At 47.4% G+C, this 25,309-nt stretch overlaps 1 protein-coding gene across 4 annotated transcripts in view; it reads left to right on the top strand.

Annotated features, from left to right (window-relative positions):
* Nucleotides 1–25,309, top strand: part of RP1L1 (RP1 like 1) — a 43,876-nt gene that overhangs the window by 9,715 nt on the left and 8,852 nt on the right. Inside the window, exons 1-5 of one of the 4 annotated variants that reach the window (XM_036241324.1) lie at nucleotides 7,019–7,080; nucleotides 9,148–9,339; nucleotides 11,236–11,312; nucleotides 12,019–12,097; nucleotides 23,185–23,812. In XM_036241324.1, coding sequence (XP_036097217.1) covers nucleotides 9,317–9,339; nucleotides 11,236–11,312; nucleotides 12,019–12,097; nucleotides 23,185–23,812 — 807 coding nt within the window. In that variant the 5' untranslated portion in view covers nucleotides 7,019–7,080; nucleotides 9,148–9,316. Of the gene's footprint in view, nucleotides 1–7,018; nucleotides 7,081–9,147; nucleotides 9,340–11,235; nucleotides 11,313–12,018; nucleotides 12,098–14,124; nucleotides 14,157–23,184; nucleotides 23,813–25,309 lie in introns of those variants that run through there. The other 3 variants (XM_036241325.1, XM_036241322.1, XM_036241326.1) reach the window with 3 other exon arrangements.

Genomic DNA, 25,309 nt, shown 5'->3' with positions numbered 1-25,309 from the left:
CTAGTTAATTTACCCAAATTATGTAACTAGTAAAAGGGGAGAAAAATCAAAGTTTGACTACACCTGGGCAGCTCTCAGCTTCATTGTGCCTTGATTGAAGCCCTGCATTTTAAAAAAGCAAGCGAAAGAAAGAAAGAAAGAAAGAAAGAAAGAAAGAAAGAAAGAAAGAAAGAAAAAGAAAGAAGAGGAGGAGGAGGAGGAGGAGAAGGAAGGAAGGAAGGAAGGAAGGAAGGAAGGAAGGAAGGAAGGAAGGAAGGAAGAGGGAGGAGGAGGAAGGGAGGGAGGGAGGAGGGAGGGAGGAAGGAAGGAAGGAAGGAAGGAAGGAAGGAAGGAAGGAAGGAAGGAAGAAAGAAAGAAAGAAAGAAAGAAAGAAAGAAAGAAAGAGAGAGGAGGAGGAAGGGAGGGAGGGAGGGAGGGAGGGAAGGAAGGAAGGAAGGAAGGAAGGAAGGAAGGAAGGAAGGAAGGAAGGAAGGAAGGAAGGAAGGAGAAAGAAAGAAAGAAAGAAAGAAAGAAAGAAAGAAAGAAAGAAAGAAAGAAAGAAAGAAAGAAAGAAAGAAAAGAAAGAAGGAAAGAAAGAAAGAAATTTTCCTCTTAAAAACTTTTTTTTTTTTTTGGTACTTTTTAGAAGTTGACCATAGTTTTGCTGCAGATGTTCTCTTCTTATGCAGCCGAAAAACACTCCTTCTTCCTAGCTTCCACTTAAGTTACTGAGCATCTAGTTCAGGAGACCCTGGGTGCAGATAACTCTTGAGCAACCCAAATGCACCTGGGCTGCCTGGTGGTACTTCTCAGCATTAGCTGTCAGAATCAAAGAAATACCATTCAGACATTTTAAAAAATTTTTATTGATTGATTTTAGAGAGAGAGAGAAACATGGATCGTTGTTCTACCTATCTACACATTCATTGATTGATTCTCATATGTGCCCCGACCAGAGATCAAACCCGCAATCTTGGCATTTCAGAATGATGCTCTAACCAGCTGAGCTACCCAGCCAGGGCTCACTCTCTGACATTTAAAAAAGAAATTTCCAAAAAACAGATCTTTACTAAAACCTCCCTAAAAGAAGTAATTTCATAGCAAAACAACCAAAAGATCTTCTTCATCTATCTTTTCTCCTCCAGTTTTTCTAGAATTTCTCAAAATGTTTCTCTCTGGATCATCACCAACACTATTCCTTATTCTCTCCTCTTTTCCCTCCCTTTCAACTTCCCAATTATTTTTGTTCTTATTACATTTCTCGAGAGCTTTCTAACAAATAAATCCAAGCCCTGTCTGCTCTTCCAATTCAGCAGACTTAATCATTGCCCCTAAGCACAACTAAACCCCAGGCCAACAAATCACCTGTCTGTTCCCTTTGGTGGGAGCGGGGTGTGTGTGTGGGGGCATCCGGTTTGGGCACAAATTGATGAGACGAGAAATCTGGTGATGGATTATATGGTATACCAATTAGGATCAGGTTTAACTACAGCTAATGGAAAATTAAACTTTAGTGGCTTAAATGAGGAACTCAGAGGTAGTCCAGGGCTGGGATAGTGTCCCCATGGTCATTGGCATCTCAGCTCCTTTGAGCCATTATCATTAGTACTGAATCCACTGTGGTGGCAGAATGGTGTCTGGAGCTCCAGCCATTATGTACATAATCCAGGCATCTAGAAGGAGAAAAGAGCAAGGGGGAAATGTGTTAGCAATCTTGAAAGAGATTTCCTATAAGCCCCTCCAAATGACTTCTGCTTAAAACGTGTTGATCATCCCCATGTGAAAAGGAATTTAGGAAATGTAGTTTTAGTAACTGGATATATTACAGCCTCAATAAATAAGATTTCTATGAGTAGGAGAAAAAAAATGGGACATGGATATTAATAATTCCTGCCACACAAAGTAATAATTTTTGTCTGTCACTCTTGGGACTTTTTTTAGACCTCTTTTATAAAAGAAAATTAACCCGCCCTGGCCAGTTTGGTTCAGCAGTTAGAGCATCAGCCCACAAACCAGAAAGTACCGGGTTCGGTTCCCACTAAGAGCACATACCTCAATTGCAGTCTGTCCCCGACCCTGGTTGGGGTCGTGTGGCTGGCAACCAGTCAATGTGTCTCTCTCACATCGATGTTTCTCTCTCTCTCTTCCCCCCTCTCTCCCTCCTGCTCTATCTAAAGATAAATGCAAAAATGTTCTTAGGTGAGGATAAATAAATAAATAAAAATTAACCTTTTTATTTTGAGATAATTGTAGATTTATATGCAGGTGTAAAAATAACACAGAGAGAACTCCTGTACTCTATTCAATTTCCCCCAATTGTAACATCTCATAAAACTAAAGTGCAATATCACAACCAAAATATTGACATTGATAAGTCACAATACAGAACGTATTCATCACCACAAGGATCCCTCATTTTTTCCTTTTATAGCCACACCCACTTCTCCCCTTAACTCCTGTAACCACTTATCTGTTCTCCATTTCCATGATTCTGTCATTTCAAGAACGTTATATGAATGGGGTCACAGAGTAAACAATATTTTACATCATAATTTGTTGTGTGCATGAATAGTTTGTTCCTTTTTATTGCTGAGTAATATTCCATCGTATGGATGTACCACCATTTATTTAAGCATTCAGTCATTGAATGACATCTGGGTTATTTCTAGTCTTTGGCTATTACAAAGAAACATGTGTACAGGTTTTTGTGTAAACCTAGGTTTTCATTTCTCTGGGATAAATGTCCAAGAGAGCAGTTTCTGGGTCGTATGGTAGTTACATGTTTAGTTTATAAAAAACTTCCAAACTGTTTGTCAAAGTAGCTGTGCCATTTTATATTCCTACCAGCAATGTGTGAGTGACCCAGCTTTTCATAATCTGACAGCTTTTAATGGGGGTCACTATTTTATTTTATTTTTTAGTCATCCTGATAGGTAGGTAAAGAAATCGCATTGTGATTTAATGACGCTGAACAGTTTTTCACCTGCTTATTTGCCCACCATACCTCCTCTGTGATAAAGTGTCTGCTCATGTCTTTTCCTTATTTTCTAATTGGATTATTTATTCCCTGTTGGGTCTTGAGATTTCATTTTATATTCTAGACACTAATTCTTTGTTAGATATGTGGTTTGTAATTTTTTTCTCCCACTCTATTGCTTGTCCTATCATCCTCTTAACAGGGCCTTTTGCAAAACAAAAGTTTTAGATTTTGATGAGGTCCAATTTAATCAATTTTTCTTTTTCTGAATTATGTGTTTCAGTCCAAGAACTTTTATCTAGCTTTGAATCCTGATGATTTTCTTCTGGGGTTTTTTTTCCCCCTAAAAGTTTTATGTTTTACATTTAAGTCTGTGATTCATTTTGAGTTAATTTTTGTATAAGATATGAGGTTGAGGAAACATTTTTTTTTTTTTTTTACTATGGATGTCTGGCTGCTCCAGCACCATTTGTTGAGAAAGATATTCTTTCTCATTTTGTATGTTTGTCTAAATCAGCTGAACTTATTTCCGTGGGTCTATTTTGGGGTTTTCTATTCTGTTTCATTTATCTAGGTGTCTCTGTCTCCAACAATAACTTTGGGGGCTCTTAAAAGAAAATTATTTTTATCACTTAAAGTAATATATTATAGAATATTGAAAATATACCCAAACAATTTTCTTTTCTTAATCACCTATAGGTATCATCTAAGAACAGAATTATAGACATTTGGGCATGTTTTCTCCATGCATATTTTTTTATTTTTTATTATTATTATTTTTTTATCCTCACCCGAGGACATTTTTGCAATTTTTGTACAGATAGAGTGGGAGGGAGAGAGAGAGAGAGAGAAACATCGACGTGAAAGGGACACATCGAGTGGCTGCCACCCACACGACCGACCAGGGCCAGGGACAAACTGCAACCGAAGTACGTGCCCTTAGCGGGAACCGAACCCAGGTCTCTCCAGACCGCAGGCCAATGCTCTAACCGCTGAGCCAAACCGGCCAGGGCAATGCATGCATATTTTTTTAAATGTGTATTTTTATTTTGTTGTTCTCATCTTTATCATTAGTGTGGATAGGCTAGGTGATACTGCAGTGAGAAATCTCAGTAGTTTAACTCAACAGAAATTTATTTCTCGTTTACATGGGATCACTGTGAATCCAGGCGTCCCCCTGGGGTTATTGTCCTATAAGCTGTTTGAATGGCTCTGCTGTCCCAACTTGAGGTTTCCATATTCACTGACTCAGCATAATAATAACACTTTTCATGTCAGTTCACATTTCATTGGCAAGAATTAGTCACATGGCCCCCTAACTGCAGGGGACAGAAAATGTGGTCATATACTAGGAAGAACTATAACACAGGGTTTGGTGAGCCATGGCATTGCACTGTCTCCGTGTTGAATAAAAAGTGTTATATTTTATAGGTTAATAGTATAACAATCTCTTTCCTACTTACAAATTCTTCAAAACATTTTTAGAATAATTACAGCTTAGAAAAAAGTCTTAGTATTTGATGAACTAAATCTTTTGCTACGTGGGAAGTTGACTTACGTAAAATGGCTCAGTCTCCAACCAGCAGAGGCCTTATTGTCAGAATAGTATCATTGCTGGGACAGAAAGAACAGAGTTAAGTATTTCTATTACACAGCTTTCCTTCTTGGGCCAGTCTGAGGTTCCCATCAACGTCACTCTCAAATCTTCCAGTTTCCATGCTGTCTTTCCTATGACCCATGGTAGCTATATTTTTTATTTTGTTTTTAATTAGAATAAAGTACAACCAAAAGACAAGTTAGCAAAAATCCTGGACCACTGAGCACCCTGCACTAAATATATTCCATGTAACATTCTGCTAACATCATCCCCTAAAAGAAAAAAAAAGTCACAGGGCCTTTGCTCATGCTGTTCGTTCTACTTGCGATGTTTTCGTTCTGTCTTTGCCAAGTTAAATGCTATTCATCTTTTGAATTTGTTGTATGAGGATACCCTGATACACTGGTAGTCTAAGTATAGTTTATCCAAGCCTTCCTTGGAGTCATGAAACAGAATTGCTCATGATAAGATGCTCAAATAGCATGGTTTATTAAATAAATTGAAAGTATCAGTGGGAAGCAAAGGGAAAGAGATGGGACAGGTTAACACAACTGCATTCTAGGTTACACATGCCCATGTTCTCTTTCTCTCTCTCCCTTCCTCCTTCTTGTATTATCTTTCCCACCGATGAAGGGGTTACAAGGACCAGAACTGAGGCTGAGCAAAGGGCCTCAGCAGACACCGTGTGTGCTCTCTCTGTCAGGGAGCAGAGGTGGGAACAGCTGGCCCCAGCTGTCCAGCTGTAGCTCCTTCGTTGAGGAGCTAATGGTGTTCTTCTCTCTGGTGAGCTCCCTTATTTCTTCTCAGCTCTGGTCCCAGTAATTCCAACTATCAAAAAATCGGAGTAAAATTTTTAATCTAATTTTGTAAGAAAAAAAAAAATCAAAGGAAGGAATTATTACAATTCTGTCTTTAACCTTTTCACCATGTGATACATTCAAATTCCTGTTTAAGTCCCCAGCATCCATGGGAAGTTCCTACTTCATCCTTCCCAAGTGCCTGTGGAATGGAAATGTGTTTGCTTGTGTGTTTAATTTGCATAGGCAAGCTTAGCCGATACTTTTGTGTTCACATATTTAACTCACATAATCCATACCAGAAACTAACAAAATATTATAAAGCAAGTGTTTTCCAATTGTTCTTTCCTGTCGTGGATTGAGGGCAGGTTCCCTGGGTCTGGGTCTGTACCTCTCCAGCTGCTCTGCTCCTATCAGGCCATCGGCTCCAGGAGTGGGTGCCATTGCCACTCTGCGGAGGGCACCCGGCCCTGGGGCTGCAGACAGGAGGGTGGGGCCATCCCAAGAACTAGTTCCTTATCAGGAGGATACAGAGTCCTGAAAATCCCCCCACCCCCAGAGCCTGTGTTTCCTCTTGGATCTCTGAGCATCTTTTGATCTTGAAACTAATCCATTTTTCCTCTCTCTCTTCCTATTTCCCCTCTCTTTCCCCTCCCGTCTCAACCAATTTAGGGAAATAAGAGCCTACGTGGAAGATAAGTTCCCACAAGTACCCGCTACGTTAACTCTTTCCTTGCAGGAAAACTCAGCTGAGTTGTAATTAACTAGAGCATCTAGTATGTATCAAGAGGGTTGCCTAATGACAGGCGATGTTCTTTTGACTACATTTTTTATTGACATGTTCATTTCTCTATTTATTTCCAAAAAGACCTAGAAGAGTCTTCTGGTTCCTACATAACATCACACACGGTAAATGCTCATTAAATGTATCATCTAATTGGCGTGATTTCAGAAGATTAAATCGATAGCTCTCTGCTCAAGGGCCAGAGGACCCTGTCACTCAGTAGATTCTCAGTGACAAGCTGGAGGGCTGGGGATTGTGAAGCTGATGTGCAGGCATTGAGTCTGGGTCCAGAAACCTGACCCAGAGGGTTTGACTCTCTGCTTACCTGCTCCATGGGCCCTAAGCAGACCTTTCTCCCCTCTTGGCCTCATGATCCTGTGCACTAAAATACTCTACCGTCTGTCTTCCTTATAAGGTTGCTGCGGGATCAGATGAGAGTGGGTGAAAGAGCTTTTATACTGACTGCGAAGAGTTTCCCTAAACAGGGCCTTTGTCATGGACTCAGGTCCAGCTTGGAGGCTGTCTCAGGCTGACAGGCTGACCCTCGCCCTGTTCACTCTCGCTCTTGTAGACATCTGGCAGCTTCCCGCGGGCTGTCTGTGCCCAGCCAGCCTCAGTGACAGTGAGGATGGGTTGGTTCCGACCTGCTGCAGCATCAGGCCCAGCTCTGAATTACCTAATCCCAGCTAAGAGCATTTCTGATTGCTTGACCGCTGACCTCCTGCAGCTGGATTATCAGATGTGGCTTTGGGGAATAGGCTTGTTTATAATGCCAGAGACAAAGGGAGGAAACGCAGAGCAGTTAAAACAACAGTCCTTCCTGTTGCCCCAGCGCCTTTCATCCAAGGAGGTCATTATGAAGCAGGCTCCTAGGGCTGGCGGGACCCTGAGATGCCATTCGAGGAGGAAGGGGAAGAAGGAAGGCACTGACTGCAGGAAGGTGCAGGTAATCCCCACCACAACCTGCAGGGCAGGTGTTGATGTCTCTACTTTATGCAGGAGTGGTGACCAGGCTTAGACAGGGTCATTCATGAGTCCAAGTTCAATTCTTTGCAGCTGCTTAAGGGTAGCACTTGAGCTTTGAGGGGGAATGGCTGACTCCGAACCTGTTTCTCCTCTCTTTGCCATCTTCATGCTGGGCAAAGCAAGCTTTCACCTCCCCATATGCCCCAAGCACCCTCTCCAATGCCCAGACATGAGGTGCCCTGGGGTCTTTGTTACAGACTCAGAAAGGGTGAACATTGGAAAAACCCATAAACATCACTAAGTCCAAATAACTAATTTTACAGATGAAGAAAGAGGCCCAGAGAGGTAAAGCAACTCATCCACACTCACACAGCACTCCATGCTGCACCTGGCAGAAGGCAGGTCATCCACAGAGAGCTGCTGAATAAATTATGGAATTAGTGGCAGAGCTGGATGTAAGCTGAAGCCCCCATTCCCCAGGCTAGTCTCTCAGCCTGTGTCAGCCCCTTCAGTGGGGAGGGTTTTGTCCACAGGTCAATGGGGGCTATTCTTATGCCTGCTGCCTCTAAGCATTCTGCTGACTGACCTCAGCTGATCTTGAGTCCCCACTATTCATGTTCTTAGAGTAACTAATATGTATTTTTAAGTATCTCCAAACTTACTGAAAAGTTGTAAGAACAGAACAAAGAACTCCTACCTCCTCCATCATCTCTTCACGCACCCCATCACCCTCACCCCCCCCCCATCCCCGCTTCCTTGACCAGCAGCTCTGTAGAGGGAGGGGATGGGGAGAGAAGAGCGAAGGAGATGAAATGCCAGTAGATTTGTTTAAATCCAAGGGTTTTCCTTTGCTCTGTTTCATAGTTGCCTAGAGAGTAGGACATTAAAGAACTCTGTCCTGAGAAGTCTTCTTTCTTGTAAATGCCCAGGACTTAGTAGGTTTCAGAAGGCCATTGTGGAATGAATTGATCTCATATAATAACACACGTTTTATTAGTTATGGTCTCTTAAGACACTCAAGAAGGAATAGAAGGTTAAAGAAGCATTGGTTCTCTAGGGCTGGGTTGGGATGACAAGGCATGGAAGGGTGAAAAAGCTCAGAGGTTAATTTGGGAGGTTGGTGGATACCTAGAAGGTGGTCCTCTCAGAGGAGGTGATGATATCACAGGCTACTGAAGCTCAAAGATCACTTGGAAAGCACCTGGGCCTTCATCTCTTCCCCCACTGTTCCCAGTGAGATGAGGTGACTTCCTCAAGACAAGCATTGGTTCATGGCGGAATTAGGATGAAGAGCTAGTCTTCTGACCCCTAAACTTTTGCTTGTGCCCCTCACCCCTAGTTCAACTGTTCAGTGCATTTATTATTATTGACCCATGATAATGTAGCAAAGAGGAGACAAAACATTCACAAACTATACACACTTTCACCCAGGCATGGCAGGAAAAAAGTGGCTAAGAAGGCTCAACACTACCTAGGGCCTGGGTAGATGCATTCCTGCAGGAGGTGGGCCCCTAATTCCTGGTGAGAAAGATCCCAAGGAAACTGGAGAGGCCGTGCCTATTGGTGTCTCTTGAGGAGGGAAAATCCCAATTAACATTGGTGAGCTCATACCAGATGGAAGAACAGATGGAAGGATCATAATGCCTAGAGGTAGATTTGCTCTGCCCACAGATGGGGTGGGGTCCTTGGCCTGGTGGGTTCTGTGTAGGGCTCCAGTAATGGTGGAGCAACTATGCCTGTAGATTTCATTCTTGTTGGGCTGTCCACTGAGTCCTTGGATGGCCTCCTAATCCAGCAAGAGCCCAGAAATCTGATACTCTTCTGCCAGCTTCCCTGCCAAACCTAGAGCCTCCTTCAGCTCCAGCAAGTGGTATTTGAGCAATACCAGTAACTTTTGGGTGTCCCTGGAAAGTCATGGAAACCAATTTTCCCTATGAAGCAACACCAGACCCAACACCCACCTTCTATACTGTGAATGTTTTGCTTTCTTTGATTTGATCTTCCTCAAGAAGTCATAATCACAGAGGATCAGTTCATATGCTTGCAGAAGCCTCAAAGATGCCAGTGAAGATGGGGTCGTCCTAGAGGGTGCATCTTGTCCTGTGGTCCATGTGCTGAGCCTCTTGCTGCTCTTGCCCACAGCCATGGTTGCTGCTCCTTCTTGGATCCTGGGAGAGCATCTATTCTGAACTGTTTGCGGACGAGAGGGAGGATACATGTGCTTGAGCTCATGTAGGAGGTGAGTGAGTGGGGCTGTGTCAGAGAGGAGCTGAGGGTACCTGCTCCCCTCAGCAGGTGCCTCCGTCACTTCTTTTGTTTCTCAGAGAGCTGTGGTGTGGTTCAGCCTGACGTTCTTGAGCCATGTCTGCTCTGCTTTAGGAGCCGGAGGATCCTCAAGCCTGAAGTTGGGGAGCTGGGTGAATTTGGGAGCCTGGTCAGCCCTCAGCTACCCTTCTTCACTGGCAAAGAGAGAGGGTAGGGTTTTTAGAGTCATGAATCTTGGGTTGCCCTCACTCTTATTAATCAGTTTTTTTTTCCCCACCTGCAAAAGTGTAGAGAGGGTGGAAAAGGATATTAGTTCTTATATCCTTCTTGGAACTATGTGGGGATTATTTATAATAAGAAAAAAATGCCTATAACAGTGACCCACCATGCATTAGCGGTTACTATATGATTTGATAGAGGTCTGCAGAAGTTTCAGGGTAACTTGGGTCACAGACTGCAGGTTTGGGGCCCTCCTGGTGCTGTGGGGTTGACATCAGAATCAAGAAGGATAAAAAAGATGGCATTTTACTTCTCTCCCAGGATGGTGGGCAACTCTGGGTAGGCTTTTGACTCTCTAGTGCCTCCCCACGGCCTGGCACACAGTAAGGTCATGGAGAATGTTTATGGAGCTGAAATGCACTTAAAGTTTCAGTGCTGTTACTAGTGCTCCTGCCCAGGGTTTCCTTGGGCTGGAAGCAGATCTCATTTGGGGGGTTTGGCTTGTTAAATCTCTGCCTGCCTCTCCAGGTTTATTCTTAGTCCTTTGACCTAGGAGTTTAACCTCTATGGATTGCCTCACAGTCTCCCTTGCCCTCTGGTTTCTCACTGGGTTTGCTGATGGGAGGCACCAGCTGGAGATCAGAGCGCAAGAGGATAGGGAGGGTGGGGTGTGCATTTTCCCCCACCCCTGCCAGGCCATCACTTTGGCAGTGTCTGCGTTCCTCTGCTCAAGGTCACTGGGTGGCTGTTCTGTAGTGTCAGCTCTCACTGGCCCAGCAATGCTGTTTCCCCTCCTGCCCCTCCAGGCTCAGCGGAGTAGCAGCTTCCCACTGCTGCTCTCTCCTAGGCACATCACTGTTCCCTGTGGGCATTCTACCCATGTTTCTCCTCCAAACTCTCTTCAGATAACCTTTTGGCTGTGCCCTGTGTTTCCCTCCCACACTGACTGACATGGGCAGATGCTATCAGATGCTGACCCTCACTCTCAGAGTGACTCCTGGGGTTTGGTGGCTCCAGGCTCTGAACTTCTGTGAGGGTAGTGGCTGAGGTACCACTATTGTATAGCAGAGTCTCAACCTAGGGAGGAGTGATTAGAAACTGATGACTGATAGGTAGGCTGAGCCATCTCACAGGATAGGTAGGTCATTTTTGGCTCCAAATAGCATCAGATCATGAAAGGGTCCTCAAATGCTTTTAAATCCTAACATGGACCTCATTGACCCCATATAAGCTCAGCCTTGGACTGAGAATCAAATGTCCATTCTTTCCAATGAGTGTTCATTCATTGACTATTCAGGCACTCAACAAACATTCCCTGAGCACCTACTACTATATGCTGTCACTGTGCTATGCACTGGGGACCCCAAAATAAATTGTCTAACTTTATCCTAGTATAGTAGGAGAAACAAGCTATGTATGAACATGGCAAATATACAGTCACCATGAGAATGAGACAGAAAAAGATATGGTAGTGTAAGAATTTGGGGGAGAAGGAGGACATCAGGATGAGATAGAGATCCCTTCCCTTGAATTTTAGGTGGACACAACCACATAAATCAATAACATTGTATCATATAGCCAAGAGCTGATTGTTTACCGAGTAACTAAACCAAAAGGGAGACTTAATCTTTATTGCTGTCCTACTGTCCAGGTACTTCATCAACATCATCTCAAACCTCCTGGTAAAGACTGTTCTCCCCACTGTGCCCAGCAAGCTCCAGACTGCAGGTATGTCTCTCTACAGTCTCTTCTACATCCACACACTACCGACAGACTGCTTCTACCTATTTCCCAGGGGAGAAAAGGTTGAAGAGAATGTTCCGTCTCCAACCCAATGAAGGGTCAAAGAGTAGAGTGCTAGCCAGTTGTAACCAAACCTCAACATAGATTTCCTACCATGGTTGCACCCTGAGGTCGCCCCAGGTTGTTTTATAGAATTTGTTAGAATCAGGGTGCGATGGTTAATTTTACTTGTCAACTTGACTGGGCTAAAGGTTGCTCAGGTAGCTGGTGATACATTACTTCTGAAGTGTCTGTGAGGCTGTTTTCTGAGATTAGCATTTGAGTCAGTAAACTGAGTAAATATAGAAGATTGCTTTCACCAATACAGGTGGGCATCACTCAGTCCATTGAGGACCCAAACAGAACAAAAAGATAGAGGAAGGGGAAATTCTCTCTGTGTCTGAGCTGCGTCCTCCATCTGTTTCTGTCCCCCGACATCAGTGCGCCTGTTCTTGGACCTTCAGACCGGTAGGACCTGAGTCAGCTCCCCTGGTTCAGACCTTGGGACTGAATTATACCCCTGGCTCTCCTGGGCCTCCAGTGAGTAGATGACAGATCTTAGACTTCTCAGCCTCCATAATCACAGGATTCAATTCCTCATAATGAATCTCTCTCTGTATCTGTCAGTATCTTCTTGGTTTTGTTTCTCCAGAGAACCCTGACCAACACACAGTGATCGTCTGTGAAAACAGGACCCCCAGCCCGCACCTTCTGCCTCCTCTTCCGGCAAGGTCTGTTCCCATCTTTGCTTCCTTTCCTTCCCCAACAGGACCTGGCCTCTGGTGGCCCCTCGCAGGCCCCCTCCCCCCCCACCTCCCACTGTGTGAAGCATGTTGACAAAATGACAAAAACATTCTCAAGGAAACAAGCTGCCCCGCTCACAGAGGCCACCGTAGTGTCAGAGAAAGCAGGGTTTGGAGTTATTCATTCTACTTCCATGGAATGAGTCCAAACCTGCTCTGGGCTGGTTCCCCCTTCCTGTTTTTGAATCCAGACACTTGCCGTCACTGTACGGTCCCCGCAGCGGTGCACAATGTATATGGCCTGGTCACCCTTGGTTTTTATTTCAAGAGTGGGCTGTTTCTCTTCTGCCTTCAACCAGCCCTCGTCGGGGGGAGAGAATGTGGTATCTGCAGTCTGAAGGGCTGCTAAGGCCTCGCCCGTCATTCACGACCCCGAGGCCAAGCGACAAACACCCCCTGGAAACATGCCAGGCCTCAGACTTCGCCTTTGTTCAGGGGGTTTCCCGGCCTCTCCTCTCCTCAGAGGTCAGCCCTCTTCAAGCATGCTCCCAATCTTGCCCCACCCCCACCCCCATGGATAGAACCATTGTCCTCTCCTGTAACAGCAAAGATTCATTATGCCTATTGAGAACTATACAAAAGAGTACCTACAGTACATTTCCTATGTATAGTTAAGAATTCTTTAGGCTTGGGACTCTGGCTGAGCTGTGGTTGTGTATTATTCATTATATGTTGTGAAGAAGTGCCTTTTCTCCATTGTGCGTGTGTTATGGGTACTGTCGCCAGGACAATAGCCCCACTTAGGCGGTACTCTCCTTAGACTCTCCAGTCCATCCTACTGGTTGATCTTGGGTGATGACCAGTGTCACAGCACCATGCCCCTGTTCAGAAGGCCACCATGGCTCCCAACTGTGGTGACTGCTTTATATATGACCCATCTCCCCTCAACCAGGCAATGCCATCACTCCTGAGATTCAGGTGTTCACTCCATCAAGCAAGGCTCTGCTCCCAAAGTTGCTGCAGGCCTCGCCCGGTTTTGTCAATCAGTGCACATCTTCCCCTCCCCTAAAGTCCCACCTGGAAGTTTCGGTCAAGTTCTCTGCATGCCATGACCAGTCTCTCCTCTTAGGAACCACTTTTAGACTTAGACTTAACATGATGTGGGTTGGTATGCAATTGGCATCCAACTGAGGGCGTTACTTTAGCTCAGTGGCTTTCAACACCAGCTGGGAATCAGACGGGGAGCTTTTTTTAAAAAAAAAAAAATGGAAACATTTTTGAATACAGAAAGTTGTCTGGGCCTCAGGCCAAACCAAAGGTTCTGAATCTCTGAAGGTTAAGTCTGGGTATCAGTACTTTCTTTTGTTTGTTAATCCTCACCAGAGGGTATTTTTCCATTGATTTTTAGAGAGTGGAAAGGAGAGAAGGAGAGAGAGAGGAGAGACATGGATGTGAGAGAGACACATCAATTGGTTGCCTCCTGCATGACTCTGACTAGGGCTGGGGATTGAACCTGCAACCCAGGTACATGCCCTTGACCAGGAATTGAACCTACAACCCTTTGGTCCACGGACACTAACCTTTCAGCCAAACTGGCCAGGCCTGGGTGTCAATACTTTCAAACGCTTTCCAGGAGTTATGGGCTGAACTGTGTCCTTGTCCCCTTACACTCCATTCTGCCACATTTATACATTGAAATCCTAGTCTCCAGTCCTGGTGCCTCAGAATGTGACTGTATTTGTACATAGAACCTTTAAAGAGGTGATTAAGTTAAATGAGGTAATTTATTAAGGTGGGCCCTTATCCAATATGCCTGTACCTGGATAAGAAGGGAGAACAGGATACAGACACACAGAGAGGGGAGACCATGTGAGGACACAGGGAGAAGATGGCCATCTACAAGCCAAGGAGGGCGACCTCAGGGAAACCAACCTACCGACACCCATCTTGGCCTTACAGCCTCCAGAACTATAAGAAAATATGTCTGTTGTTGGAACCACCAGTCTGCGGTATTTTTCATGGCAGCCCTAGCAGATTAACAAACCAGGTGATTCTACTGCACGTCCATGGAGCAACTCTTCTTCTAGCCACCCAGATCACCCCAACCCACCCTCCAGCTGGATCGTAATCTCCCTGAGGATGGGGATGGAGCTGTACCTGTGATTCACTCTGTCTACAGCTGGCTATTGACCCATTGGAAACTAAAGGCTTGTTACGCCATAGGACATGGCCTCCATGCTCTCTTCATGGTCCTGTACTCCTCATGCCCCCATCATACTAGGAGATGCTTTGGACTTTATCCCCCCAATGTTTTTACACTTATCATCTTGGCTAATTTTACATCATAAACAACTTACATCATTTTCTGTTAAAGGCCTTTTTGTGTTCCAGGAATCCTAACCTTGGTTGGCACACTTGATAGTTTCACTTATTTTAGGTAAAGACCTGACCCTTACAACCCTCTTTATGTGGCACGTTTGGTCCACTGGTTTGGCCCACACTCTATGTCCACCATCGATTTGCCATCTGATAGAATATTAAATCTTATTTGGTGATACCCCTGGCCTCACTTAGCTTCCATCTCTCTGGGGTCCTTGAAATCTCTTCCCACTGTGCTTTTGGGGGAGAACCTTGCCAAAGTCTCACCCACCTCCACACGCCCTGTACGCCTTACAGCCATCATGCCTAGGAGAGGTCCTCTTTCCAAAAACTGGACGCTCTTGCAAACCACTGGATTTGGGGTTTGGAACTAAACTGGGAGGTCATTTTATTTATGGGAAACTGACACAGAGGTGGAAAGTGATTGGCCCATGGTCATAGAGCTAGGCAGTGACCAGGCCCGCACTGGAGGCTATCTGCAATGCAGAGATCTTTTCTCTAACCCACACTGCTACCCTGCAGATAGGGATTTCCTCCCCTGGGAAACAGTGTGGACATAAAGCAAAAGCAAAACCCTCTGTTCTCCAGAATTTGCCTTGAAGTTTTCTTCCCATCTGTCCTCCCCTCCCCCTTTATTGATTTTAGAGAGGAAGTGAGAGAGAGAGAGAAATAGAAACATCAATGAAAGAGAACATTGATTGGCCGCCTCCTGCATACCCCCCCACCCCCCGCTGGGGATTGGGCCCACTACCTGGGCATGTGTTCTGATCAGGAATCAAACCAGCAACCTCTTGGTACATGGGTCAACACTCAACTACTGAGCCACACTGGTCAAACCCTGTCTGTCCTTTATAGATCTCAAACTTTATCACTTTCTCCACCCAAATGCTGGTGATGGCCCAGAATGGTCATCACTGACATGCCTCATGTCCCACCTCTGCTGTGGTCACTTCCAGCTCCCCATGCAGATAGCAATGCCATGTAAGTTCTGCCGGGTAATGTGGCAGAAGTCGCTAGATGAAAGTGCCAGGTCAACTTTCCAAGGGACTAACTTAGTAAGTGTCTCTGCTTTTCCTCTTTCTTCCCACCTGGAGTAAGATGGATGGAAAGAGAAGGGCACAGAGCTGGAGGAAAGCAAGACAGGGCTCTGGTTCCCAGCTCTCCACACTCTACTCCCAGCTTGGGGTCAAGTGAAGGAGTACCAGGGGTGAGTGAGAAATATCTAGGTAAGGTGAGAGACATTCCAACAACAAAGGGCTTTCGTCCAACCAAGACTCATGACTGAGCTCTAAAGGAGATCTTTTGGACTCCTCTCACACCATTCCCACTCAGAACAGGGCCTCACAAGGTATGTTTGGAGCAATCCATTGGAGGAGGTTCCAATGTTCAGCTTTCCTGAGCCACTTGGGTGCCATGGGATGTGTACAGGACCATGAAGAAGCTCAGGGGATGGCTGTGAAGATGTTGTGGTCCTGGTGAACACAGAGACTGAGGAGGCAGATCATTACTATCAGTCTTAATGAATCTCAGTCAAACTGCAGGGCCCATAGCAACCATCTTGTGATGATGAGGAAACTTCAGGAAAATTAGCGATAAGGCTAACAGGGCAGAAATATGGAAGGTGCCAAAGCATTGATGGCATCATGGAGCATCTTACCAGCTCAGAGTGTCTATCTCCAGACTTCTTTCATGTGAGAGACAAATAAACTTCTACCTGGTTTAAGTGATTTGGGGAGGAGAGTCTCTGACTTGTAGCTAAGGCAATTTCTGATACAACAGTCATCTTAGAATCACTCCAGTTGTTTAAAAGTTGTTTTCTAAGTTGAGCTGAGATCAACCTTGGTATCCTAGGAAAGCCCTGACCATTCTTAACTCCCAGTTCTGCCCACTAGGGTCACCCCAAAGAAATCGAATCCCTTTCTTCTCTGCATTGACTTTTTCATCTTGATGTCTCTACTCCATCTCTTTCACTTGCAAATGTATGTTTGTTGGACCACACTCCCCTTGGCTGCTCAGGCCTATGGGCAGCCCAAGGGTGTGCATCCTGTCTGTGCATTTCACAGAGCCTCTCAGCTACCTCCAGCCCATGACAATTGTTAGGTTCCTACTTCCCTTAGCTGTTTATATGTTCCATCCAGTCACTAGCCCATAGCTGGGCAAAAGCAAACTTTCTGCCCCTGAGTTATCCTGCTCCCATTTTATTTTTATCTTATTCTTTGCTGACTGTACTCCTCACCTTATTCTTACCACTGCATGGTCTCCTAAGCATCATTTATTTATTCAGCAGCAGGGACAGAAGTAGAAACACCAGAAAGGAGCTCAGACATCCCATTTTGCACATTCCCATTGCATTTTAAGCCCTGTAAATCCAGGCCATATCTTTAGCCTACTTCCCTTGCTGATAAGCTATCTAGAGAATATGTGTGTGTGTGTGTGTGTGTGTGTGTGTGTGTGTGTACACAGTTTCCAAGGATTTTAGTTCCTGTGTCAATCTCAGGGTTCTTCCAGTCCTAAGTCTCTTTTCCTGAGTTGTAATGGATGTGTCCTTCCTTTGTCACCAGAAAAAAAATGGAACAATCTTTAGAAAACTTTTTCCAGTAGCTATAGGTTGAACAAGAGAGTCTACATTCACAAACATGGTCTCTTTTGTTCTTTCTAAGCTACACCATCAGCGTGTACCGGTCAGCCCAGAGCTCCAGGTCTTTCTCTCAGCTGTCCCTCCTCTTTCCAGTTTCCTTGCTTCCAAGGACAACATCAACGGTTCTTTTTTGTGTTGTTGTTGAAACTTCTACTCTCTTAGCAAATTTCTATTATACAACACAGTGCAAAATGAATCAATGCTCCAAGGTCTCGGCCACAGCACTCCCCCACTTCCTGCTCGCTCCCTCTTAGGTTTAGCACTGGTGTCCTTGCCCTACAGTTTTCCTTCTGCAGGGCCCAGCCTCCACCCTGCCTGCAGACTTCTCTCACCCTATTTATTCTCTTCCTGAACCCATCACTCTTGCTGCCTGCTCCCGCCTCCAGCCCCTCACCATGGCCTAGCTCACTTCCGGGGCTGGTGACAAAACGGTTTCCTCCCCTGCAGGCCCACCCTGCTCCATTCCTCCCACCACGACTGTCACCTTTTGGAGCATTTCCTGTGACTTCTATTTTTTTTCTCCTTTTGCCCCTTAATCTGTTTTTCTCTGCTTCCCTCCCCCACCCACAAACAGCTGGAATGCCTCCTCTGCTTTCTTGCCCTGCTTCCTACTAAAATCCCCTGGCAACCCTGCCCTCCTTTGCTTGATCTTGACCAGTCCCACAACTGCTCTGACTGGTGCTGTGAACCCTGGGGTTTGCTGGGACCCATTTATACTAGTGATGCATCCCCAGTCCCAGTGGTCACCTATCCCCCGAGGCCCTGTGTAGTCCTGTCCATACCCCAGCTGAACATCGGATCCTCTAATCCACTCTGCCCAGCATATCTGAATGTGGCCCAGTCCTGAGTGGGAGAGGTGGGGAGTCCACAGGGAGGTCTCCTTTAGAGCTCAGGCATGGGGGGTGGTTGTGGGAGTGTCTCTCACCTTATCTGGACGTTTCCCCCCACCACTGGCACACCCCTCCTGGACGCCAAGTTGGAGTGGAGAACAGAGAGCTGGGAACAGCCCCTACTTGCTGGTCTCCAGGTCCGCCCCCTTCTTCTCTTTGCCCTTTCTCCCTGACTGCCCCCACCCATGGGTCAGGTTTGTCACCTTCATAGCCTTCTTGCTGTGCTCATTCCCGATGAGTGTTAATGAGGGAAGGGCTATCTCCCCTCTCCTGTGAGGTGTTCTCCATCCTGCCGTCTGTCTGGTTCATGATACAGCGAAGAGGACCTAAGTGGACTCAGATCTCCTCTCTCTGGGCCAGGCCTGCTCTCCTACCCAGCTTGTCTTGTTAAAGAGGTCAAGTTCTTTCCTGCTCCTGCTTAGGGAGAGAAGCCTCATGATTTTGAAAGGAGAAACGCAGTGAGGGAAAAACCAATTCATGCAACTTCATGTGTTAGCTGATCAGTTATCGGGCTCCACCTCTGAGGGCCTGAGTTGTACTCTCGCCTCCTCCCCGTCACTGGCATGTAGGAGTGGGATAGTTGCCCCCTATGGGACCAAGTGGGAGGCTTTGTCAGGGGCTTCAGAGATGCATCTCCTCCTCCCTTTCCTGCCCCCAGGGACCTTCCTAACTCAGAAATGCAGCGTGGGGATCTGGGAGAGGCAGGACACTCAATGGTGCTACTCCTTGGTTGGGGCGGGGAGTCCTGTGTCCTTTCCTGTTTCAACTCAAATCCATTAAGGTAAGGAGAGAATTGTCAGGTTCAATAACTGAAGGGTCCAGTTTTCTAGTTTGCGTTCTGTTTTCAAGCCTTACTGCACCCAGGGGCTCAACCAGATCATCAGGACTTGGTTTCCTCTCCTTCGTGGTGGCATCTTTTTCTTCAACCCCTGGCAGTGCCAGCTGATCTCGGCCTCACTGTCAGCAGAGCCAGTGCCCAACAGAGGCCACCTGATCCTGGGAATCTGGCCAGGCCTAAGGTGAAGGGATCCAAACAAGGTGAACCACCTGTTCCGATCGGCCTTGGGACAGGAGTGGGGGGGTGGCAGTTGGGTCTTGGCTCTCAGGCTTTTCAGTGGCGCACTCTGGGTATACAGTTGGTCAGCTTGACCTTCAATGACACCTGTTTCTTATTTCTCCTTTGTTTCTCCATCCTCTGTCACCAGCCTCCTCTTCTTCATTTACCTGTTCTTGGATCGAATGTAGGGACCCCCTGAGTGTGCTTTGTCAGTCTTCAGCCTTGCAGACTTCAGTGGAGAAGGGTTTGGGTTCTGCTGTTGAGGTACCTGGGCCAGAGCAGATCTTACTACGTCTGCACACTTTCTTCTGTGCTCTCCTCAGCACCACCCCCAACTCGGAGTCAGATGCACTCATGCACAATGTGTCTGCTCCTGCAGAGGGGGGCCCTTCCCACCACTCCCTCAGCCCTGTATCCAAAATTGCTCCCCACTCTGCTCTCCTGCTGGGTGAATAGTGAGTGCCACCTTGAACCCAGGTCTGGAGGCTGAAACCTGAAAACCATGTTGTAGCTCCCCCCCTGACCTCTCGCCCAGCCCATGGGTTGGTCACCCAGTCCTACTGATGGCTTCTTCACAACCTCTGCTGGATCTACCACTTTGTCTTCATGCTACTCCAGTTGCCCTTGTTCACCAATAACTTTACGTGCTCCCCCTGCCGCTGTCCAAGGGGTCTTCTGAAATATCAGGGTGATAGCCAATGGGGAGGCCCTTACTGAACACCCAAGCTTGAATCCTCCACCGTACTTCTGCACATACACCCCCACCTCAAACACCCTGAGTGGAGCAGGAATGGCAAATGCCTGGTACCGGTGTGGTCCTTCTCTGCCCTGATGCTATGGGAGCATCGCTAGCTGCTCAGGGTGCTCAGGGAGCCTGAGCACCTTTTCTTCCCAAACTTCCAGCACACCCCAGCCTGTCAGAGTTGGCATCAAGGCCATATCTATGTGTCATGCCAGTCCCAACTTCTTCCTTCTCTGGCTAATCCCTAAATGGTCCTTTAGGTCTCTGCTCCTGTCATCTCCTCCAGGAAGTCTTCCCTGATTTGCCATTCCTCTTAATCTGCTTTCAGTCACACCCTGTGTGTAATATATCTCTATCTCTATCTCCATTTTTATATCTGTACCTCAGAACATTTCTTATGCTACACTTTAATACTGTATCTACTTGTCACACTAGAATATGACTTTTTTGAAGATGGGTGCTATGTCTCAGCCATCTTTGTATTTCCAGGACTCAGCATAGAGCCTGGTACGCAGTAGCTGCTCAGAACCTTTGTTTGGTACACAGACAAGCAAATGAACGAGTGACTGAACAAGTGAATAACCTGGTGGGACCAGGCTGTTTTGAGAATGAAAGAATCAAAAGTCCATTAAGCCTCTCTGAAAAAAAAAAAAATCAACTTACTTTTCTCTTCCACATGTTTGCAAGAGGAGGTCATACTTCTCCATGGCCCGTCATGGGGATGAAGTTGAACTTGTTAGTTTTTATTGATGAAGCTGAAGAGCAAGCACCTCATCTTCCTGTGAAGAGTGGGGGGATCTTTATAGTCACCTGTCACAGTTAATGGGTCCAGGCCACCCTGGATCCTTCAGCTCCTTCTCTTCGGTCTTACATTTTTCTAATTTGTGTGCATGTGTGTGTGTGCCCCGCATTTGTGTATATGCTGTGTGTGTGCATGTATGCGAACCATCTAAAGTGAATGTAGGATCTTGTCAGTTATGTGAGCGCAGTTACGTGAGCGCAGGCTCTCACATTTAGCAGAGAGATGATCAGTAACTTCGCTTGGGGCCCTGTGCTTGGTCTCATGTTGGGAGGGAGTCTTCATGGTGGACCCTGGCTGCTATCAGCCTGATTTTTGGTACTTAGGATCTCTTGGGGGACACTTCTCTTTTTATCTTAAAAGTCCAGTTGAGAATTCCAATTCGGAAAGGTGTTATTTTCTATGAAATGCCAGCAGACAGCGGCAGTCGGCCACTTAAGTGTACGTTGTGATGTTATGCTTTTGCCTGGGTCCTCAAGGAGCCACAGACCTGTGCGGGCCAGGTCCCTGCTTTGCCCTTGAGCACTCTCCTTCGCCCTGCAGAGCTGCTGTCCGAGAGGGTCCTGGAGAGACCCTCTCTGCCCAGAAATGGGCTGCAAGGAGCAGAAACCCTTGGAGGCAGCAGGGAGGCTGGGGACATGGCAACACTGGGGGCATCACAGTGACACCAAAGGACACAGTGACATTGAGAGACACAATGATGCTGGGAAATATGATTACAGGGGACATGGCCCCCTAGTGTTACTGTGCACCGCCCCCCCCAGTGTCCCTTCTTTTTCCTCTTGGTTCCTCAGTGAGGGCCAAGAAGGATGCTCATTGTCACAGTGAGAACGGAAGTCACCTGGGAAGAAAAGGGAGTCCTGGGGAAGGCTCGGAGTAACAGCGCAGGCCCCGCAGGGCTGTCAGCGGGAGGTCTGAGAAAGCTGCTTAGAAGGAATTAGCTGGGGGGAGGAGGCTGGAGAAGCTAATTATAAAGTTTGTGCCAGAGATGAGAGAGGATTACCAGGCCTCCCTGTGCACCAAGATTTTGAAAATGAGAGGAGAATCCTTTCCCGTGTGAGGAATCGGGTAAATAGAGAGGCAGGTAAGGAAGGCGACGTGGCTGCTGGAGGAGCTGCAAGCAGGGGTCATGGCTGCTGCAAGGAAGGCCACTGTCATCTGCAGTGAGCACGCACAGGAATGGGCGTCCTGCGTGGTCTGAACCACGTGGAAGCGGGGCCGCTCCTCACTTGGCCGTAATTACTCAAGTGTCAGCTTATTGACAGGCCTGGGCTCTGCATGAGGCTCTGGGAATACCTGCCTTATGAATCAGTATGGATTTCCTGGGTCCCTGCTGCATGCCAAGCTTGGGGCTGGGCACCCTAGGGTTAGTTGGCCAGGAAGGATACAGCCCAGGATGCGGGAAATGTCAGGGAACGACGCGGAACATGGGAGTTGCCTCTGACTGGGGGGATGGGGAAGTCTCCACAAAGGAGGGAAGCCAAAGCGGGGTGCAGAAGGGTGGAGCTCACCCTGCAGGAGGAGACCTGGTCAGGCAGCCTGATTGGGTGGAGAATTCCTATAGGAAGGAGCAGGAGCTGAGGCCTAGGGTGCAGACAGGAGGAAGCCGGAGAGGCCTCAGATTGTGAGGTGAGGGGCCTGGGCTTTAACTGCAGACACCATAAACCTCCTGAAGGTCTTGGAGCACAGGAAATACCTGGGTAAAAGCTCGGTTTCGGGACAACGTGGCCAGCAGGTACACAGAACAGAGCATGGCATGGTACTCACCCGTAGGGTTCATCCCACATCTTCCAAAGACTCTGGAGGGATGTGAGGAGGAGCATTCTTTTCATATGAAAGCAAACGTCACCGCACAATGAAGAAAGCACACAACATCCAGCGGTGACATCCTCTTTGGGTTACAAGTCTCCTTGTGTGCACTCCTGTCCCAGAAGGGTTTGGGACAGAGGGTTTCTGCTCCAGCCCTCTCACCTGGTAGTGGACTGATGAAAGTCCAGAGAGCTGGGCATCCCCCAGGGCCACACACAAGACTTGGCACTAAGAGAGAGTAGGCAAGGTGCCCAGGCCTCCTGACTGCTCGCCCCGTGTCCTTGCATCTTCCATGTTCTTCCCTTTATGTACCCACCTCTTTAGGAGATAAACCCTAAGGCATTTGAAGGAGTTCAGGTGGTAGAATCGGGTAAGAGAAACAGCAAGGGGAAGGGAAGAAATCGTGATGTATTGGTGCTTGCTCTGTGCCTGGTGCTCTATATGCATAGACTCATTTGTTCACCGTGTCCACTCTGCAGACAGAACGTGGCTCCATCTGACAGGCGGGTCCCCCAAACACAGAGCATGCCATTCACCTCCTGGGTCACACGGAGTAAGGGAGTTGGGTGGAATTTGAACTCAGATCTGGCCAATGCCAAACCTTTGGCCTTCCTTCTATTCCACCAAAATGGATTAACCTGCCTCTACCGAGCAGAGTGGAACACATTTGCAGTGGGCAGGAAGCACCTTGCAGCAAAGAGAAGGAAGGAATTGCCAAATCTCCCGGCGGCTCTCTGACTCTCTCCTTTGATCGGTTTCAGCTGCCTGGGCCCCCACGCCATGAACAGCACCCGGAGGGATGCCCAGGCCCCAAGCTACCGCGAGTGCCTCCTGCCTTCCGTGGCCCGGACCCCCTCTGTCACCCAGGTCACGCCAGCCAAGAAGATAACTTTCCTCAAGCAAGGGGATCCCCGCTTTTCCGGGGTTCGCCTGGCTGTCCACCAGCGCACCTTCAAGAGCTTCGGCACGCTGATGGATGAGCTCTCCCAGCGCGTGCCGCTCTCCTTCGGGGTGCGCTCCGTCACCACGCCCCGGGGCCTGCACGGCCTCAGTGCCCTGGAGCAGCTGGAAGATGGTGGTTGCTACCTCTGCTCCGATAGGAAGCTCCCCAAGACCTCCAGTGGGCCCGGCCGGCCGCAGGGGAGGAGCCCCTCGGCTCAGCAGTCTCAGGATGTTGAAGACCAGTGTGAGGCACCAGAAACATCCTCTTGCCAGAAAAATCCTAAAGCCCCAAGGAGGGTAAAGTTGGTTAAGAATGGGGACCCTCGATTCCAGCGGACAGTGGTTCTCAGTCGCAGAGATACGAGGAGCCTGTCGGCCTTTCTCAGCAAAGCCTCAGGCCTTCTGCACTTTCCCGTGAAGCAGCTGTACACGCCCGATGGGGTAAAGGTAGGCTGCTGGGGCATGGCATTGTCTTACAAAGTTCTCGGACCGTGGATACTTAGATGGGATGGGGAGGTTATCCTTAAAAGGAGGCATTGTTGCCCTGGTGGTTAGAGTGTCAGCCCACAAACCAATGAGTCGCAGGTTTCATAATGATCAAGGGCATGCACCTCGGTTGCGGTTCATCCCTGGCCCTGGTCGGGTTGTGCAGGAGGCAAGTAGTTGATGTGTCCCTCTCACATCGATGTTTCTCTCTCTCTCTCTCTCTCTCTCTGTCTGTCTCTCTGTCTCTCTCTCTCCCCCTGTCTCTCCCTCCTTCCCACTCTATCTGAAGATAAATAGAAAAAGATCCTTGGGTGAGGATTGAAAAAAAAAAAAAAGAGGCACTGTTGCCCTGCTATTAATTAAAAGTGGATACGCCCAGCCAGTGTGGCTCAGTGGTTGAGCGCCAACCCACACACCAAGAGGTCGCCAGTTTGATTCCCAGTCGGGCACATGCCCAGGTTGTGGACCAGATCCCCAGTGGGGGGCATGCAGGAGGCAGCCAATTGATGTTCTCTCTCATTAATGTTTCTATCTCTTTCTTCCTCTTCCTTCTCTCTCTAAAATTAAATATAGAAAAAATATTTTTTTTAAAAAGTGGATAGAGTGGAGACATTCAGTCGGTTAATAAAGCAATTGTTATTCATATTATTAGCTACCATGTAGCGAGCACTAGGTGAGTCCCGGACACTGCCTTGCCCACTTTCATTATTTTCTAATCCAGTTCTCCAATTATTCAATCTATTGCCGTGAGAGTTGAGTGCAGGACACGGACACTACTCGGGGTACCTTGAGCAGAAAGCAGTTCAATGCAGGGCACTAAGAGGCTGCCGGATCTCTGGCTGTCTGGAGGGTAAAGCCTGGCTTTACAGGAAAAGCTCCCAGCCCTCTGCAGGAAGCCTCTACCTCTGCCTGCAGCTGCTGGGATTACTGAGCTCACACCGACTTCTCAGCTGCGGCGTCCAGGCTTACAAAGCCGGGATCTGGAAACGGACGCATCTGCACCTGGACACGCAGGGGCACAGGGGCGGGCTGGCCACTGCCGCCGGCGCTGCCACCATCTCTCAAAAACGGGTTTAGCGCTTTCCAAGCCCTGCAGCGCTGGACACACACCAGAAAGAGAGTGGGATAGGTGTTGACAGGTCCAGGGCATAGCCTCCACCACACAGGCTCGCGAGGCCGTTAAAACAGCATTTGTAGAGATGGGAAAAGGGAGGCACAGAGGTAAGTGACTTGCTCGCAGTGGTGTGGCTGGGCAGTGATAGGACCAGCCTTAGTGACCTCAGAGTGGTAATGGAAGAACATTTCTAAGTGGAGGTGTGTGTGCTGTGTTCTAGCACATGCTACAGGCAGATGTCACAGACCAAGAAGGCTAGGTCCCTGCTGTCAACTGGCTGTGGTTGAGTGAGTGTGGTGAGAGGGAGACAGCAGAAGCAAAATTAATTAATTGGAAAAAAATTA

The sequence above is a fragment of the Molossus molossus genome, unplaced genomic scaffold (assembly GCF_014108415.1).
Source record: "Molossus molossus isolate mMolMol1 unplaced genomic scaffold, mMolMol1.p scaffold_m16_p_4, whole genome shotgun sequence".
Classification (NCBI taxonomy): domain Eukaryota; kingdom Metazoa; phylum Chordata; class Mammalia; order Chiroptera; family Molossidae; genus Molossus; species Molossus molossus.
This window is presented reverse-complemented; position numbering and strand designations above follow the sequence as displayed.